The 20,252-nt window shown below is 32.2% G+C and overlaps 1 protein-coding gene and 1 pseudogene across 1 annotated transcript; one reads left to right on the forward strand and one right to left on the reverse strand.

Annotated features, from left to right (window-relative positions):
* Positions 1–1,850: 1,850 nt before the first annotated feature.
* On the reverse strand, positions 1,851–8,951 carry LOC121129506 (uncharacterized; annotated as a pseudogene).
* A 2,448-nt stretch (positions 8,952–11,399) lies between these two features.
* Positions 11,400–20,252, forward strand: LOC121129505 (uncharacterized). Its single transcript, XM_071893534.1, is given in 11 exon segments — positions 11,400–14,671; positions 14,723–14,898; positions 14,961–15,609; positions 15,689–15,889; positions 15,971–16,083; positions 16,135–17,233; positions 17,235–18,458; positions 18,515–18,710; positions 18,770–19,086; positions 19,156–19,647; positions 19,704–20,252. Coding segments are annotated over 10 exon segments (4,974 nt in total). The 5' UTR covers positions 11,400–13,894; the 3' UTR covers positions 19,378–19,647; positions 19,704–20,252.

Raw genomic sequence — 20,252 nt, forward strand, 5'->3', positions numbered from 1 at the left:
TCTTTTTAATTTTTATGTTTATATGGTAGATGCCTCATCCTATACTCAGCCCATTGATTTTAATATTTATTTTCCATTAAATTAAAGGTTAAACATGAATTTCTAAGAAATCCATCGGTTATAATACAAATTATAAATTTATTTGTAAAATAGTGGTTAATAATTTTTTTTAAATTATACTTAATAAAGTATAACATACAAACACCCTTCCTTATAGCATTAGTTATGACATCCACTTTCGATTGAATATTTTTTATATATATGACGTCATAATGTCTCTTATATTTCATATTTTCTTTATCAGTCCTGACTGATAATAAGTATTTAATGTTTATTATATCTAAGATAAGTCATTGTGATAAGAAAACATATTTTCACCATTCAAATAACGTCTATGTCAGCGGATATAATTTTATGAAATTATACCACTTTAATGAATACTTTATCTCAAAACCCTATAATAAGATAAGATAATTATAGGGCTTTGCTTTATCTAAAAGGAAGAGAAAACGTGCGAGAGAAGATACATTGGGGTAGTCTGTATTCGTATGTTTTTACTTCATTGATAGGAATTTTCAGGGTTGTTGATCGAAGTTTTTTCTGATCGGCGATCAATTGCTATATTATATCGCTGATCGCAGTATCGCATTCAGTTCTAATCTTTATACGGCTATATCACAACAGAAATAGCAAAGAAATTGGATCCGATCAATTTGTACAAAATTACATATCATGTAATAGTGCTGTGGTTCTCGAGAAGTGTCTACAATTACAGAAATAATACAGCCTTATTCACGGGTTTAGTGTCATAGGTTTGAGCTGCTTGTTTGTAATGTACATCAATGACAATTAAGGACTCAAATCAATGAATGAGTTTTCTAATAATATTAGGCGACAAAATAGAGTAGACTCTGGAAGGAGTTTCAATGGAAGAGCTGCAGATAAAGGATGATTGGACTATTTGTTCCTCACTGTACAATTTATTCCAGTATTATTCATCTTTATGAAACATATCCTCAGTTATTATAGAAGTATTAAGTATACAACAATTCCATATAAAGATATAGAGCGACGGATGCGTATTTAGACCAATGGATGATGAAGTAACCAGTTTGGATATTAAAGGACATTTTCAGAATGAATGATAATTCCATTAAATGAGATGACATCTTCCGAGTAAGGCCAAGAACCTTTTCTAAAGAAATGAGCTCCCTTAACATTTTGTAGTATATCCCAATGACATAAACAGATATGTATTCAATGGAACTTTGAGGTGATTCAGATCAATATATATATAAGTATTCCTCGAAAAAGATCCATCCAAAATATCCTTATTGTCTTAGAATTAATTAATTGGATGTATATAATATTAAATATGTATATCAGTATTCTGACTGAAGTATAATGTTTATCACACGAATTGTTTTCAAAAAAATATGCCAAAGCATTTTATTTATTGCTCCTTCACCCCATGAAGTAGTTTAAATGTACAAGGCTTCGTGGCACTTCGTATTCTCTCTTGAATTATCCTCCTGGGATATATTTTTAATTATATGTCCCAGATTTAAAATTTTCAAGGTTAATAGAAATACATTAACCTTGATAATTATCATATCTGATATCATATTACAAAATGTGACGTCATGTGACGTAATTATTTGAGCCGGCAGCTGCAAAAAAATGAAATGGGAAGAGACTTGCATTTACATTCTTTTTTTCACAATCAAAAGGAAGACTCATTATCAAAATTAACAAAATTTTCAATGAAAGAAATAGTATTATTTTGCTCATTTAGGACATGAATCAAAATAGACCTGTTTGAAAAAATATATTCTAAAAAATCATTTATTGTATAAAAATAATTGCAAATATTCTATAGGTTTTATTCAACATGAATCAAAGATTATAAAATGATAGTTGGGTTTAACTTAGTGATGGAAATTGATATGGATTTTTTTTTGGTTCCTTTAATTGGTTAGATAGAGTTGCACTCATTAAGTATAAGTAAACATTATAGTAAACTTTATTTGGAAGAAGACCAAAATCACCTTGTCAATTGTCCAAAAGCAGATAAATTAACTGTTCAGCCGAATTCAAAGTTTTTATAGATTCTTTTTCATTGCCCAAATATGTATTTATTGACTTCCACCATATCCAAAGCTGTCAAACAACCAGATTTATGACATTCGTAAAGGATTCTAAATCCTTCTCTTAGAGTCAGTCCACCACAAACTATATTGAAAGCTTTTCTATAGTGACTATCATTTTTATTGAACATTTGAATACCTGGTGTTCCCGTGGTACCTAGTTCGTCGACGTCATTCATGTAGTAAGCTTCTATATTTAAATCTTTTAATATTTTTGCTTCCTCTGGATCAACGGACCTTAATCCTATGAAAGCTATTCTATCTGGACTTAATCTCGGCTCATGCCAGTCACAGATCGAACATTTATCCTTGAAACTGTTGTAAATCTCTCTAATCTGATACGCCCGGCATTTCCAGAATCAGATGTATCCGGTGTATTAATATCGGAGTGAGCATCAACCCACAGGAGACATCCATGTGAATGAACACTTGTAAATCCTGAAACGGTTCCTAAACCAATGGAATGATCACCTCCAATCACTAGACAAAAGCGATTGTCCTTAAGAATATTGGACACTTCGGTTTTTAACCGTAATGACAATCAATTTGGAGAAATGTTTAAGAGTAAGCGGTAATAATAGTACATTATTAATACCTTTAGGTTATAAGCATGGACATTTTCTCGATTGAGAGCCATTCCCTTTCCCTTAATTTCTTGTACAGGATCATGCTTTAGGATCCCTTTAAAGTCTACATTGTGTCCTGTAAGGAAATGCATGATCTAAGAGTAAATTTTTATCTATTTAATATAATAATAAACGATTATGATAGGCAATTATTGTATAACTCACCCATATCCTCTAATTGTTTAATCATATACATTTCTTCAATTAATATAAACGACGATTTAGCTACTCCACTTTTTGGCTAAAAATGATATATAAAACATTATTTAATTGTAAAGTAAATACTTTACATTTTTTAGGTATCAATGTGCTTGATATGAGTATGTCGCTTCAATTTATTAAATGCAGCTTCAATACAGCTCCTGAGCTAACAGTATTACATATAATTATCCAAAGAGATTAGATACATACTCGAACCCAGAGCCGGGGTAATTATTTAATTATAAGGGGATTAATAGAGCATTTTCACTGGTGCCTTAAATGACATCATAATTGAAAGAGACGCTTGAGGCTCAAAGTTCATATTTTTACTACATAAAATGGACTAATGTATAATAAATCTTGATTAAACTCCATATATAAAATGGATTTAAGAATTAAAAAGACTTAATATCTACATTGAATACTACTTGATGCAAATAATAATCAATGCTATTTGGATTAGAGTGAAGTAATATGTTCTGAAAATCCCCACGGAGGGAATAGTTTCACATATTTACTACATAAATCAAGAGGTGAAGAGCTACGTTTGTGGTAGGGGGATCTTACGGCCTCTTCCTCTGGTGCCGACCCTGCTCCAATCTATATACGTCTGTGAATACCAAATCAAATCAAATAATACGTTTAATAGTCAAATATAACATTCGTCATGAATAGAGCAAAATATAATTTTTTATATTAAGTTTAAATTTGACATGTTAAACTTTTATTTTATTATTCGGATAAATCATTTTTGACAAGTCTAATATATTGTTTTTAGGAAAATTAAATTAATTGATTATCATTTTTTTTTACTTCAAAAGAACACTGAATTTGATTATGCAAATAGGTTATAGTCATCGTGAATTTCTATTGTTCTAATTAATGCAAATAAAAAAAAATATTTTTGGGAATAACAAATGTTTAAATTTGAGGAAAAGGATCCAGTAGTGGATCATTTGTATCCTTAAATGGTGATGCTCTCAATAACGACATGTAAAGAGTCAAGGAATACTACATAGAACAACTGTAAAGGAAACAAAAATATCGCGCTCACACAAGAAGGCTGACTCTCTTTTTCTGTAACTACAGAAATGAGAAATGACAAGTATGATTTATGAACATTGATAAATTTATTCGACTCTGTAACAATTTCTCACAATATAAATTAGTCAATTTCTTCACTTATCCTAAATTACATTTATCCTTCAGCCTAATAATTTCATTTTATACCCAGACAGATTAAAACTTAATTTATGTTACTTTCCACATTCATTTAGCATATATATATTTTTTTACATAAGTTTAAAAATAGTTTTTTATCGTATATAATAATAAAAATATAATATTGGAAGAACAATCATCTGTTAGTTCGAATGCAGTTTGACAATGTTCTTGTTGTTCTATGGATGATAGAAAATATTTTATCCTCAGTAAGCAATACATAATTCTTCACCATAACGTTGAAAAGTTTATCGACTGGTTGGTGTTGAAGATCCTCTAGAGAAAGCTATTTAACGGGGAGATTTCCCCATAATGTTCTCAATTTAGGTCTCAAATATTGATCTACTTTCAAGGGTAAGATTTTAGAAATTATTTTTTTCTTCGGCTTTGTATGGATCGAATTTGATCAAATAATGAAACTATTTACGTTTATGTAGTATCCTTTGGATATTTGTTAAATAAACAGATTTTTACTGAAGTACAGCTAAGTACATTAACTAACTTATTTTTGCAGATATAAGCATCACAGATTGATAAGACGAGAAGAATTCACTTTTTTTGCACTAGCTAGAATAATTTTGTTATTTTAAACTGCATTTAATGTATAATTTTCTATTTACTATGTGATTGTCAACAAATAATGTCACAACAGTTAAACCTATTTCCCAAAGAGTTCTCATGATGGGATTATACTGATTAAACAGGAACTCCGCTGTTAAGTTTACCACTGCGATAAGGGCAACAACGTCCATTTATTTCTCCAAGGCTGACTTGATCATGAAGGTGAGGACAGTTTTAGAAGTTGAATTATTTGTAGTTCCCACAAATTTTCCTCTAACAAACTCTACTCTTTGGGCCAAATAAATCTCGTCGATCATCAGTGTTACATTTTTTCTCTACTCTTTCTAATTTGTACTTTTAAGTACCTTGCTGTGGATGAAAATAATCATGTTTCTACCGTAATTATACTGGATACGGTCCTAAGATATCAGGGAGACTAAAGTGACAGGGCATTAGACGTATATATTTGCTCGTAGAGGCCAGAACTGATATTGTACCATATCAAAGCAACGGAAGGAGCCCAGAAGAATATCTTCTACCTTTAGGCTTTTTGAAGAGATGAGACATTTGCTCTATTATAAAAGTGAGCTTGGAAGATTGAATCTAGTCCATTTCTGCCGAGTTAGAAAAATTAAGGAGCTGTTCACAAATGTCTCTTTCTCTGTCTGACCGTCCGTGGAACCCAAAAAAGTGACAATGTACACCATTATAAATTATTTTCTAAGTAATAAAAAAATTAATTAATTAACTTTTGTTAACCACGTTTTCCTTTATAATAACTTATAAAACAAAGGAAGAATGTGTCAGCCACCTCGTGTGGAAAAAAAGTGAGCGGGATTTTAAAATCCACTTGCAGTTGTTTTTAGTATTCCTTGGAAGTGTTGAAGATATGGATCGTTGATATTACAATATTTAATTTCCATGTCCTCTAAATTTTGATAGTAGCTATTATTTGTTATAATTTTTTTTGCCAGGAATCGATTTTTATATTACGTCATCACAAAGACCCAAAAAAAGACAAACCAAATTATTTAAATGTATAATTGTGATGGATATTACCTAAGTTTGATTTAAAATTAATTAAAAATCATGTATAATTTAAAAATAAAAACTTAATTAGTTTAATTGCTTGTAGTACTGCAAGATAAAATAAAAAATCATTTCCATTTGTGTAAAATATAATGTGTATAATATTGGTAGTTTAATTTTATTAAGTGTTGTTATTCTAAAACTCATTGTCCCTACAATTTCAATATGACTTATTTTTCTTATAAATAATTTTAACTTGTTTTAAATAAAATATTATGCATGTATCAGTATTAAATAAATATAAGAATTACATTTAATTACATAATTGTTATATGTATAAATATAAGTTTTATAGCGGATATGAACAAAATGCATGTCTCCAGATATATTCCACTCCATATAACTTATTAATCAAGGTGGTTGATCAGTATGACAGATGTGAGATGAAAAAGTTGCGTCGCTCACGACTTTTATTATTTGACAGAAGTAAGCAGGCCCATTTTAATGACGTAACAAATATATAGAAAACGCTGGCCGTACTTGTATTTAATACAATCCTTGATGTAAAGTAGATATTCAATATATCTTCATGGCTTTTTGATGAAGAACTGTACTGCTTTATGCTAATGAATGTGAATAATTCTTCGCAACGGAACGGATCTGTAGTAATTATGTGATTATTTCCAAATGATTTGAAACCTGCGTATTAAGGTTTGAATAATTGTGATTTTCAAGCTTGCTTACCTTTTTGTTTCTAATTTATCATAGCTGGAATTCAACTGTAAAAATTCAACTAACAAATCTATATAACTAAGGGTTGTAGGGATCTAACCCTTCGTCCTTTAACTCCCACTACTTACCTCCTTTTGCCCACTAACAATTCACCCCTTGAACCATCTATCCCCCCCCAGCATTTTACCACATATATAATAAATAGCAACCATACTACCAAACATTCAATCTTTTAACAACCATACAAAGATAATTATTAATTTAACCATAGAGATATAGTGTGTAATTTTTTACCTCTTCGAATTTAACTTAATGTCGTAAGTATTTGTTATGTATCAGCCTTCTCTTGACCTGATCACTTGTCACCTCTTGAAACTTAAAGAGGAGTTTTCCATTAGCTATACATTTATTTATGATTTATTAATTGTCATTATGATAATTAATTACAAAATATTATAATAATAAGTGTAGTTGGTCAGGGGTTAAAGGACGAGGAGTAGGAGCCCCGTTCCTACTCTTTATCTAGACTCATGGGTCTCTTGAGTTCCTTAGTTGTAACTATAATTTAACAAAATTTCATGAATGCGACATTAACCATCCATGTGATATTCAATTGTATGTCCAAAAATCATACTATAGTCTAGGGGTGTCAAACTCATTTCACATTTCACCTGAACGAACACATAGGAGCGTTATGTGTTCGTTCAGGGCCCGGCTATTAAAATTACAGCATACTTGGCTCTAAATAACCACACCTCATGTATTTACTTTGTTCCTATGTAAAAAAGAGAAGGTAAATTTAGCTAAAATTTTAATTTAAAAAGTAAAAATAAATTAATTAAAAATACACTTTATATGAGATTTTATAAAGATTATGAAGAAATAAGGACATTAAATTGCACATTTTAATAAATTAAACAATAAGTAGACATTCTTAAAGAGCTGCACCTTTGTGTCTGAACATTATCTGCAAATTCAAATAGCAAGGCATGATATTAAAAATCTATTCTGGAGTTGTTTTTACTCCTTCAACTTGGTATCTTTTAGCCTGACCCAGTGCATCAACATCAGGTGTAATGTCCTGACTGGTTGTAACTTTTATAATGCCATTTAAGTACTTATTGGTTATTTTAGAAAGCAATTGTGTTTTATTGATATTCATAACTGAAAAGATTTGTTCAAAGAGATAAGTTGTTCTAAACATGCATAGAATTTTAGCCGCAAGAGCTGTTGATCTAGGTATTAGATACTGATCAAATGTATTCAGAACAACGGAGTTAAATTTGTCCCTCAAATCTGCGTCACATTGCTTATCAATTATTTATAGCTGGATGTCGGCTTGAAGATTAATGTCTTTAACTGTGAAAAGTGACCTAAAAACTGAAAATTCTCTCTCAAGTTCATCAAATACCCCAAATCGTTTTAATATCTGCCAGTAATTCTGCAATCTTGTCTTTGTATCGCTTCAAGTCTGTATTATGTCTTTCTTCGCACATATTTCTCAGGCATAGAAAATGAGTAGGGTCGCAACTTTCCATTTGGGTCTCCCACAAAGCCAGCTTCAATTTAAATGCTTTTATTTTGTTATAAAACTGTGGGATAACTTTTTTACGTCCTTGCAACATTTTGTTAAGGCTGTTCAAGTGTCCAGTAATATCAACCAAAAATGCAAGATCCTGTTGCCATTCCTGGGATTGTAATTCCGGAACCGTTTTTCCTTTGTTCTTCACAAAATGACTGATCTCCTCTCGTAGATCATAGAAATGCATCAACACAGCACCTCGGCTTAACCATCTTACTTCACTGTGATATGGCAGGCTGTGTGTAATGTTCCTGTCACGAAAAAAGGTCTCAAACGGACGATGGTTTAGCCCTCTGGCTCGGATAAAATTTACAGTTCGAACAACCACCTCCATAACGTGGTCCATTTTCAAGGACTTACAACACAATCCTCCTGGTGCAAAATACAATAGAATCCCCAGAAGCGATCTCCTCCATTTTGTACTTGCACTTTCGCTTTGAAATTTGTCACAACCCCTGCCTTTTTTCCAATCATGTATGGTGCACCGTATGTAACAATGCTGACAGCGAGTGACCAGTCCACTCCCACTCTGTCCAGTACAGCTACGATAGACACAAAAATGTCTTCAGCTGTTGTTGTGTCCATCATGGGCACCAACTCAACAAATTCTTCAGTAACTGTCAATCTATTATCGAAACTACGGATAAATATCGCCAATTGAGCCACATCCGTGATGTCAGTGCTCTCGTCAATTGCAACGGAAAATGAAACGAAACACCCAACTCTTTGCTTCAATTGACTAGTCGAATCTTCCGATAGTTCAGAAATCCTCTCTGCTATCGTGTTCCTCGTCAGGCTTATTTTGGCAACGGCTTGTCGCTTTTCGGGACATACAAGTTCAGACGCCTTCATCATGCATCTTTAAACAAAATTACCGTCAGAGTACGGCTTTGATGCTAATACTATTTCATTAACAATTAGGTAACTGGCCTTTACTGAAGGTTGAAGGTTACATATAGTCGGAAAACGGACTATATGGAGACTTTTTTATATACAGTCTAAACGGATAATTATAAAACCTGGACACTTCAATCTTATACTTGATTTATTTATTGCTACTGAGTCTCATTTGTCATTGGAAAACAAGTGCAAGATAATTCTAGACTCGTAAAGATGATGTGCTTCTCTTTTCTCAATATTTTGGTCTACAATACATATTCTATTATGATATTACATATAAATTGTTATTTAGAACTGGAGAGTTCCACAATAAGAAATAATTCCCGAATGAATTACCGAGTGAGGAACAAAGAATTATCATTTCTCATCCACAGCTCCTTCGTTGAAACTCTTGAAGCCTGTTCCTTACATAGTCGACTTTTTTTCGTCTCTTTTTCTGAGAAAAATATTTCATTGTTAAGAATCCTTCAGTTTCCTTTTTGGAAAAAAGTAGAAGCTAATTTTAGACTCTTAATGAATATGCAGCTTTTTTTTATCGATACATATCAATACAAATTATATTTTACTGTTATCTACATAAATAGATTTTGTTAATTGTTGGTACTAGGTGATTATCTGATAACAAATTATAAGTTACCTCTTAACTTCTGTTGTAAAACCTAAATATATTTGCTGTTTCAAAACTTAGTCTTAATCTTCTAAAAAAAACTTAATTACTTATCACTTTAATATTAGAGTATTACTCCCATGCAGATTTAGGATCTCCACACTAATAAAGCTTATTAATAAATGCTTCCCATAAAAATTCTCATATTTAATTATTGATTATTTTAAAAATACTCATTAATGGGATTGGTACAGACGTTCAAAATTAAAAGCTAAATATTTATATTTTATCCTGCTTTTCTTTGATTTATACATACACATAATATAAATAGTATGAAAATGTTTTATTATTTTAAGATATGAATAAAACACTTTTTTAGAGTAAATTCTTTATTAAACGAACCAAAATGAAAATTTAAGATTTAGAATATAACTAGATAACTTTTCTGGAACTTACACCACGAGAATTAAACCTTTTTTACCCGAGTGTATACTACTATTAACCTCAATTATGGGATTTTTTGCTAGATATATTTAAATATTCAAATCCAACTTGAGCAATATAATTAGCAAAATGATGTTATTTTTACACTTTAATCCAATAGGAATCCCGTTTCTAATAAATTGATAAATAGATTTGTAAAGCATCGTCTTGGATTTATCGAGGTCAATAAAATTTGTCGAGTTTTGGTCGCTGAGAATATCATATTGTAAAGCTGACTACGATGTAACGTAGTTAAGTATAATAAATCTGAAGCCCTTTTAAGACCTCCACCCCTATTAACACTACCTTGAAAAGTTTCGATGAGATCTCGATCTTCGCCAGAAAATTCAACACCATGAGTTATTGATTTCTCAGAAATCAAAAAGGTTGTGCATTCGCAATCTTTAATTGTGAAAAACTTAATGATGGAAGAGGCTAAGTATCCTAATATATAAAACAATAGATTGGCTTGAGATTCTTCCATAGTAAAATTAGAATTAGAAAAATTGTTCCAAATAGATGTATTTGGAACAATTGGATCAGTGTAAAATTATGTGATGTTTTTATTTTGACATTCATGCGTATTATTTTATTTTCATTTAATATTCTTAAGTTTCTTTTATAAATTGATTTCTTTATTTATTAAAAATATATACGTAATATTAACATAATGATACATGTTCCCTTAATTAAAATAAATCTATTAAATAATATTCATAAATGATTTATTATATAACACCTTTCTACGATATAACCACATAATAATCATCATACATTCTTCTATACCTACTAAGGTATAGTATGAAAATAAGATGTAAATCCCCCTTTATATAGTCCCAGGTTATATAAAAGTATCATAAACACTACGGAAAAAAGCCGTGAAATTCTGTTTAAAAATTGGTCATAACTTCCTTAATATTGAAGTTAGACATTATTTTGGTATCAAGATGTCTTATTTACCATTATTTTTTAGATAAAACAGGTTTAAAAAGGAAAAAATAAAATTTGAATTTTTTTTAAAGATACCTATTCTTTATAATCAAATTATAATAACAATGCCTTGCAAAATTGAAAGACATCTTTTACTTAAAAAAGAGTAAAAGATGTTTTTGTGCTAAATTAAATTAAAATAATAAAGAATGTGTGACGTCATAGAGGGGTAGAAGGATACTCTTTTTTCATTGGATCCGTTGGTGGTGTCTAAAAAAGAGGGAATTCATTGGCTACTAGTGGGAATTTCAAATTGTCAATTCAGTACTTGAACGTTATCGCCTTTCGTCCATCGGAATGAAATAAAATTGGAACCCTCTATTATTATTAATCCTGTAATTTCTGTGCGATGGCTGGATGTAGACGTTCGGAAGCTCTTTATATCGAGAGTACTTTACACGACTCACGTAAGATCCAGATGAAGGATGAGAAAAATCCGCCAGAGACGCTCGCCATTTTGGCTCCATTCAATCCTGCTCCGAAAATAGACTTCGGAGAATTGAAACTCGGTAAAACACGGATTCGGAGATTAAGATGTCGAAATCCATCCAATAAAAGCATCAACGTTTCAATCGAAAACTTCCCCAAAGACGAGAAAGGGTTTAGAATGGATTTCCTTGGACCTTTCTCATTGGGTCCCAAAGAAGATGCCATTTTGAGTCTGGGTTGGGCCCCTTCCGCCAAAGGAGCCATCAGAGAAAAGGCCACGCTCAAATATGCTCCATTTAAGACGATAATTCAAATGACGGGCTTGTGCTTTGATCCCCAAGAGGAGAAACCACGAAGAAAAGTCCCATTCTCACAGAGAACCGCGAAAAAGAACAAAGACAAAGGCTCCGGGCCCACTTTTCAGCCTCCCCCTCATCCCGTAGAGACACAGGTAGGATTGAGTCCTCCCAAAGTTCCGATGGGAGAAGTCAACGTACCCGACATTAGTATTCGAAGAAGAGATATGAACATGGAATCCTCTTCAAGGGAAGTCCTTGTCCCATTGGGCGAGGGAAAGGAGGAGCACATCGCAGGAACCACGACCACAACCATCACTTCTAATGTGGAAACAGTGGATGAGGCCAAAAATGAAACATTTTACTTATCAAGGAATCACCAAGTTGTCATTCTAAAAGAAAAAGATGTCAATCATGCAGATACACGTCGAGAAACATTTACAATCAACTCCACGACACCTCAAGTATTCTCAAATGGAGAACAAATTCCTTCCTTCAAGGATACTTTTATTGTTCCAGCAGCTCCTCCCCAACAACGGAGCACCAAATCGGTTTTGACTGAAATTAAAAATGTCAAGTCTAGACTTGAGGAATCTGTAACCGATAGAGTCATAAAAGAAGAGTGGAATAAGAATCCTTCCAAAAGTCATAAAGTTGTTTTGAATGACATCCAAACTGACATTATTTGTAGTCCTTCTAGAAATAGTTCAATAATTAATCATTTGCAGGCGCATGTTGCTAATAGACACACCTATGACTTGGATTTAAGTAGCGAAGATAAAGAAAACAAACAACCTCGAGTACGGGAGTTATTTACTCATACCGAAATAAGTGAAGAAAATGTGAACAAGGACTATGAATCCGAAATAATATACAAGGAAATTTTATGCACGGAGGAACAAATACTTGAAGAGGTTATATACACAGAAGAACAAAGTATCGAAGAGGTTATATACACCGAAGAAAAAATCATAGGAGTTGAGAACGAATACGAAATTGAAGTTGATGGTGTTACTCCACTCATGGATGAAAAAAACCTATAGGATTTGGGCCGTATTCATCAAAAGTTGTGGTTATTAAAGGAAGTACATTTGAAATTGAAGATATGTCGCAGGAGCACACTGAAGTTGACATGTCCTCATCTGATAAAGTATATAGTGAGAAGGACTTGGCAGATGTATCACTTTTGGTTGCTCAGCATTTACAAGAGGAAGAAGAGGAACAGAAGAAGGGTATGGTTAATGGATTCGAAGATATTTGCATCTCCAAGGAACAAGTTTATCTGACACCCTCTGAGGTTAATGAAGGAGTCAAAAGATTTGACTTTAGAGAAGAGTCAGTGTACGAAACAAATCTCAATGAGTGTAAGGAAAGCTTTCTTCAATCGACAATTAACGAACACAATTTCATGCCCATTCCCCAAAAAGTGTATTGTTCCACCGCTGTCAAAGACAAGACCAAAGCTGATATCCACCCTCTTTTTAGTACTGATAAAGCTTCAGTACTTAGTAAAGATCTATTCGCTGAGGAGCAATATTGTTCTTTTATGTATGACAGTCACTCTGTTCCAGACACGGTAGTTGGTCCAAATTATCAAGTTGACCATAAAAAAATCAATTCTAGAAACTGAGGAAGAGGAATGCCAAATTTCCTCCGAAACTTATACAAAATCACCCGATGTCTCAAGACTTAATACCATCAATGAAATTTCAGAGGAAATTGATTTTGATTCCAAATGTACCTCTAAAATATTTTTTGAAAAATCAGATCCCTTGAATAGTGCTTCAAAATCGAATCATGTTAAAAATCTTCGAAGTGATGACTTGGTTTTTTCCCCTATCTCTGAAACGTCTGCTCTATCTTTAGACTTTGTCATTTCTTTGGAGGATTCTAAAGAGCCAAAAAAAGAAGAAATTATACATGCTAAAACTTTAGGGAATAACCTCATGGATACTACTAAACAACAGCAAATCATTAGTACATTTCATAAGAGATCTAGTTCTTCGAAAAAGGAATCATTACTAAAGCAGCAGGCTTACAATGCGATAAATTTTAAACCAACCTTCAAAAAAAATTTAACATTGATTAAAATGGCAGCTGCAACGAATACGAAATTAAGTAATGATGCGGCTTCTCTTATTCGACATCCAAATTTATATTCGGCCAATAATATTTATTACGATGAGCGTTGGATTGAAAAACAAGAGAAGGGTTTCACTAAATGGCTAAACTTTATTATCACTCCCTGGAATGAAATCTTCAATTCAACTTCATTTGAAAAAAAAATAGACGCTGCTAAATTATGGTCTGCATGCTCTGAGACAGTAGGCGCTCATAGAGCTCCAACTCGAGAAGTTATGTCTTTTCGTGCATATACAGCGGGTAAAGAAATGAATAATCTCCGCATTTCAGCATGTCGTCTATGGCAGTCATCAAAAGTAGTGAATGTTATTACTAGACTCGAGATTGAAATAGAAAAAAAACGACTATATGTTCGAGATGATCGTTGTTTAAATAAGGACCTTGGAATGAAGCAGGAGTTTCTATCACTTCTTCTGAACTATAATCCCCTTTGGCTACGTATTGGATTAGAAACAATCTACGGGGAGATTCTTCATGTTACTGGAAACTATGATATCATTGGAATTAGTCGGTTCATCATTACCAGACTTCTGAGCAATCCAGCTATTTCCGAGGAGTTTATGCATCCTACAGTTCCTCATTTGTATAGACCTGGTTATCAAGAGGCTCTGAAGAAATTCACTTTGAAAAAGTTTCTTCAAATAATATACTTTTTGGATTATGCCAAGAATAATAAATTAATAAAGCACAATCCATGTTTATTCTGTAAGGATGCTGATTTTAAGGTACGTTCTAATGAGAGGTCCTTGTTCTTAATCAATAAATTTACTCTTTAGATGTCTCGTGATCTCTTGTTGGATTTTTCCAAGAAGTTCTTGGCTGGGGAAGGGGATGTAACGAAGCACTTGCGGTATTTCGGATATGATGTATCCCATAAACAGTCCGCGTTGGATGAGTTTGACTTTGCTGTAGTTAATATAGCAACAGATCTACGATGTGGCGTTCGATTATGGTAGGAAAGGTTTTTATGGATTAATGAAAGAGTTAATGACCTCATTATATTTACGATTTCAGCCGTGTTTTGGAAATGATCCTCGATAAAGAACTCACCTCAAAAGTGCGTGTACCTGCTATATCTAGACTTCAAAAAATTCACAATGTCAGCATTGCCTTAGAAGCTCTCAAAACAAGTCCAATTGGTTTACCAGAGGAAATATGTTCAAAGGATATTGTGAATGGACATATGGAAAAGACATTGAACTTGATATGGCATATCATATTTGGACTAAAGCTCAAAAATATAATCTCCATTGAGAAATGGGAGAAGGAAATAGCTCTTCTCCGAAAGTCTTTGAAGGTACATGCTCTTATGAATGAAGAATCTGTTTCTGGCCTCAAATTTGTCATTCGGAAAGAAGCAGAGGACATTAATTTTGAAACGGATGCTACTGCCAAATATGTTTTAATATGGTGTAGATTGGTCTGTGCACACTATGGTGTTGAAATTGAAAATCTGAGTGTATCCTTTTCAGATGGTCGAGCCTTATGCTTTCTAGTGCATCACTACTATCCCAGTTTTTTGCTTAAAGAAGAGATAATTATGAACACGACTGTCTCGTCTGTTAGTTCTACTAATGAAGCCATGTCCCTCGAGAACGCTCGTAGAATTAATGAAGATCTATTGAGAAATGAAAAGAGTAACTTTAAATTATTTTTTGAGAAGGTAGGAGCAATGAAAATATGATCAATCGTTAATACAACCTTAGTATTGATATCTTTTTATATGGTTTTTATTATTTTAGGTTAATGGATTAGGTGGAGTTCCTATTTTAATTAAGTCCCTTGATATGTCCAATACCATTCCAGATCGTAAGGTTACTCTAACTTTTCTTGCCTATTTTGCTGCTCGGTTATTAGATTTGTCCAGTGAGATTAACGCCGCCAGAATTATTCAAATTGCGTGGAGAAGAAGGAAAGCACTCAAGGAAAAACAACTCCATGAAGTATGATCATAATTAATTTGATGCTGTTTTAATTATATATATTAATGGCTCAATTCATTTGATTATTATTTTACATTTTAGTTACAAAACAGAGCTGCTATAACGATTCAAAGGAGAGTCAAACTGTATTTAAAGAATTTACTATTGTCGAAATACGCGACACATGCCCTAACTATTCAACGCTATTATAGAGGGTACGCAAAAAATTTAATAATTAAGGGATGAAATTTAATAATTATTTCCAGATACATTGCTCGAATGCGTGTTCAAGCTATCCGAGATCGAAAAGAGTACCTTGCCGCACTTGCTATTCAGTCATGGTGGAAAATGATCATCACTCGAAGACAGTACTCTACTGTGTATAAGAAAATATGTTTCATACAATCTTCTGTCAGAAGATTCATTGTAAGAAAACGTTATTTGAGAATATTAAGATGTGTTCGATTTATTCAAGAAAAGTGGAGAGGATCTAATCGGACATTGAAAGTGCGTAATGAATTTATAGAGAGAAAAAACGCTACAATTAAACTTCAAAGAATATATAGAGCTAAAATCGCAAGACAAAATTTTGTGAATCTGAAAAAAGCAACAATCTGTATTCAATCGAGTTGGAGAACTTATTTAGCAATTAAGCAAGCCCAAAAGATGAAACACAGCATACTTTTAATTCAAACTCATTGGCGTGGAGTAAGGGAGCTAAAAAAGTATCAGAGATACCGTTCATCTGCTATAATCATTCAAAGATCGTTTCGTAATCATATTCATTATAAGGAATACCAAATTGAGAACGAACACAGGCTTAAGATGATAATCAAAATTCAAGCATGTATCAGAGCAAAACAAGCAAGGTTTCATTATGAAAAGTTGAAGGAAAAAACGATTGTAATTCAGTCCCAAATTCGAGGATATTTAGCTAAGAAGGAATTGAGGAAGTTAAAAAATATTTCCATGGAGAATCAAGCTTGCGTAATTATTCAATCTCACGTTAGAGGTCATTTTCAAAGGAAAAAGTACAAAAAGCTGAGAACTGAATTTAAAAAAATTATTGTGATCCAATCATTGGTTCGTCGGTTTTTAGCGAAACAAGAATTTAAAAGACGAAAGATTCAAATGGAAAAGATTAAATCAATCGTAGTTATTCAATCTTATGTGAGAAGTTATTTACAAAGGAAAGAGTACAAAAAGCTGATAACTGAATTAAGAAAAATTATTGTGATCCAATCATTGGTTCGTCGGTTTTTAGCGAAACAAGAATTTAAAAGACGAAAGATTCAAATGGAAAAGATTAAATCAATCGTAGTTATTCAATCTTATGTGAGAAGTTATTTACAAAGGAAAGAGTAAAAAGCTGATAACTGAATTAAGAAAAATTATTGTGATCCAATCATTGGTTCGTCGGTTTTTAGCAAAACAAGAATTTCAAAGACGAAAGATTCAAATGGAAAAGATTAAATCAATCGTAGTTATTCAATCTTATGTGAGAAGTTATTTACAAAGGAAAGAGTACAAAAAGCTGATGACTGAATTAAGAAAAATTATTGTGATCCAATCATTGGTTCGTCGGTTTTTAGCGAAACAAGAATTTAAAAGACGAAAGATTCAAATGGAAAAGATTAAATCAATCGTAGTTATTCAATCTTATGTGAGAAGTTATTTACAAAGGAAAGAGTACAAAAAGCTGATGACTGAATTAAGAAAAATTATTGTGATCCAATCATTGGTTCGTCGGTTTTTAGCGAAACAAGAATTTAAAAGACGAAAGATTCAAATGGAAAAGATTAAATCAATCGTAGTTATTCAATCTTATGTGAGAAGTTATTTACAAAGGAAAAAGTATATAAAACAGAGAACTGAATTAAGACAAATAATTATGGTTCAATCAGTGGTTCGTCGGTTTTTAGCGAAACAAGAATTTAAAAGACGAAAGATTCTAATGAAAAAAAGTAAATCAAGTGTAGTTATTCAATTTTATTCGAGATGTTATTTACAAATGGAAAAACGTTTGAAACTGAGAACTGAATTAAGACAAATAGTTATGGTTCAATCAGTGGTTCGTCGGTATTTAGCAAAACAAGAATTCAAAAGACGAAAGAGTCAAATGCAAATGACCAAATCAAGTGTAGTTATTCAATCCTATGTGAGAGGTTATTTACAAAGGAAAAAATACAAAAAACTAAGAACTGACGTAAGAAAAATAATTATTGTCCAATCACTGGTTCGTCAATTTTTAGCGAAACAAAAATTCAAAAGACGAAAGATTCAAATGGAAAAAAATAAGTCAAGCGTAGTTATTCAATCTTGTGTGAGAGGTTATTTACAAAAGAAAAAGTTTAAATTGATGAAAGATGAAATAAGAAAGGTTATTAAGGTTCAGTCTATGGTACGTCGATTCTTAACAATGAAGAAAAGGCAAAAATTAGTTATCGGACAAGGTTCTATTCATTTCAAGAAGCAATTTATATTTAAGGACGATAATAATTTAGCTGCTATTTGTATTCAACGAAACTACCGGGCATGGATTTACAGAAAGAAGTTTAAAAAAACAATCCGTTGCGTTATTGTGATACAAGTAGATTAATATTTTAGTCTTAATTTACATTTCGTGATGTATATTTATACTTTTAGTCGATGTGGAGGGGCTTTCGTACTCGAAAAAGTCTTATTTGTAATACTCGACTGAGTGAAGTTCGAGCTCGCTTGGTTTGTGCCAATAAGGAAGCCACGGAGAACAACAAGCTATGCAACCGCGTCTCTTATGTTTTATATCATCTCTACAACATTAAGAGCTTGGCTGTTCTTATAAAAATAGTCAATGACTTGGGTAATATAGCTTATATACATTTTATTTTGACTTTAAATTAATGCTGTCTTAATTACTAGATGCTTCCACGCGTTACTCCGAATTGTGTTGTGATCAAATGTTAGAAAACGGGGATAAAAAGCCCGTTATTGTTTTACTGGATTTGATATTACGATGTAACAAATCAGTTCCTCATATAGAAGTTATATCTGGTGTGCTCGATACTTTGATTAACTTGGTTCGGTATGAAAGAACGAGACTTTACATTTCAGGTCTCAGAGAGACGTACAAAACATGTCTCGAAACTCTTCAAAGATTTGAAAAGAGTCATGTCATTATATTTGCTAAAGTGATTTCGTTTTTGTATGTTCTAACTTTCGAGAAAGCAGGAGTTGAGGTTTGTGTCTCTCATAATCTTTTTTTTTTTTTTTTTTTGTCATATTTAAAAACTTTTATTTCTTTACAGGGAGTCAAAAAACAATTTACCAAGAAAATAAAAGATTACCTAATGGAATATGAACGCAAGAAGCATCTTCTGCACAAGAGTGGGTCCAAGTCAAAAAATCTTAAATTGAAAAGAAGAATTCCTCACTTTCCGGAGTGGATGGGTACTAAGGACTTTATAAGACATTTTGAAGATCCTATTTGTGCACTGAAGGCACTTTTGGAACGATTAAATTGTAGCTAGGTATGGATTTTCATTCCTCAATTTTGCCAATATTCACATACCTAGTCATGATTATCGTTTAAAATCCTGTGAGTTTTTGCTGCCACGATAATAGCGCCGAAGATTAGCTAACAAGAATTACCCGGCATTAAACAGTTCCCATACAGAGTATATTCCCCACATTTTCTTAATATATCCATGTCAAACAACCTCAGCGACAAGTTCTTCAAGACTGGTGCCCTCTGCCCCCGAGTCCAAAAACCCAACTGCAACTTTCTTCCAATCGTCTTGGTAATATTTAATTAAATTAAAATTACGCTTATTAATATTGTTAAATATATTTTAAGCATATACACAATTGCAGACCACACAATTGAGCTTTTCCTGCCATCATTCCAACAGCCCAAAAAATTGTGATGGATTGCAAATATTCTTGGACAATGATTGAAGTCAAACTCGACGTCTATTTAAAACACATTAAACGGAGGACATAAAGTCGTCTATGTAATTTCCTTGAAATGTACAATCAAGAAAGATGGATTACTGATAATAAGGTTACGGTTATCAAATAACGATTTTCTGATGTTGAAATATCTTTCTCACGCTCATGTTATAATTTTTCTTTTTATAAACTTTGTTTACAAACGTTATATTGCTTTTTTTAGACAGACATGCTTTAATAAGTATTCTTTTTTTAATGGGTGTTACAAATATATCTATTTTTTGTAATATTTTAGAAACTACTAGATATTGTCAACTTATCTTGCCATTGACATCTCAATAACCTGATATCATATTTTAATTATATTAAAGTAATCGTTAAATTATTTTTATAAGTAAATATATTTTGAGGTCGATTATAATTTAAAAAATAATAGATTGTATCCTAGAAGCAA

The sequence above is a fragment of the Lepeophtheirus salmonis genome, chromosome 14 (assembly GCF_016086655.4).
Source record: "Lepeophtheirus salmonis chromosome 14, UVic_Lsal_1.4, whole genome shotgun sequence".
NCBI classification, from domain to species: domain Eukaryota; kingdom Metazoa; phylum Arthropoda; class Copepoda; order Siphonostomatoida; family Caligidae; genus Lepeophtheirus; species Lepeophtheirus salmonis.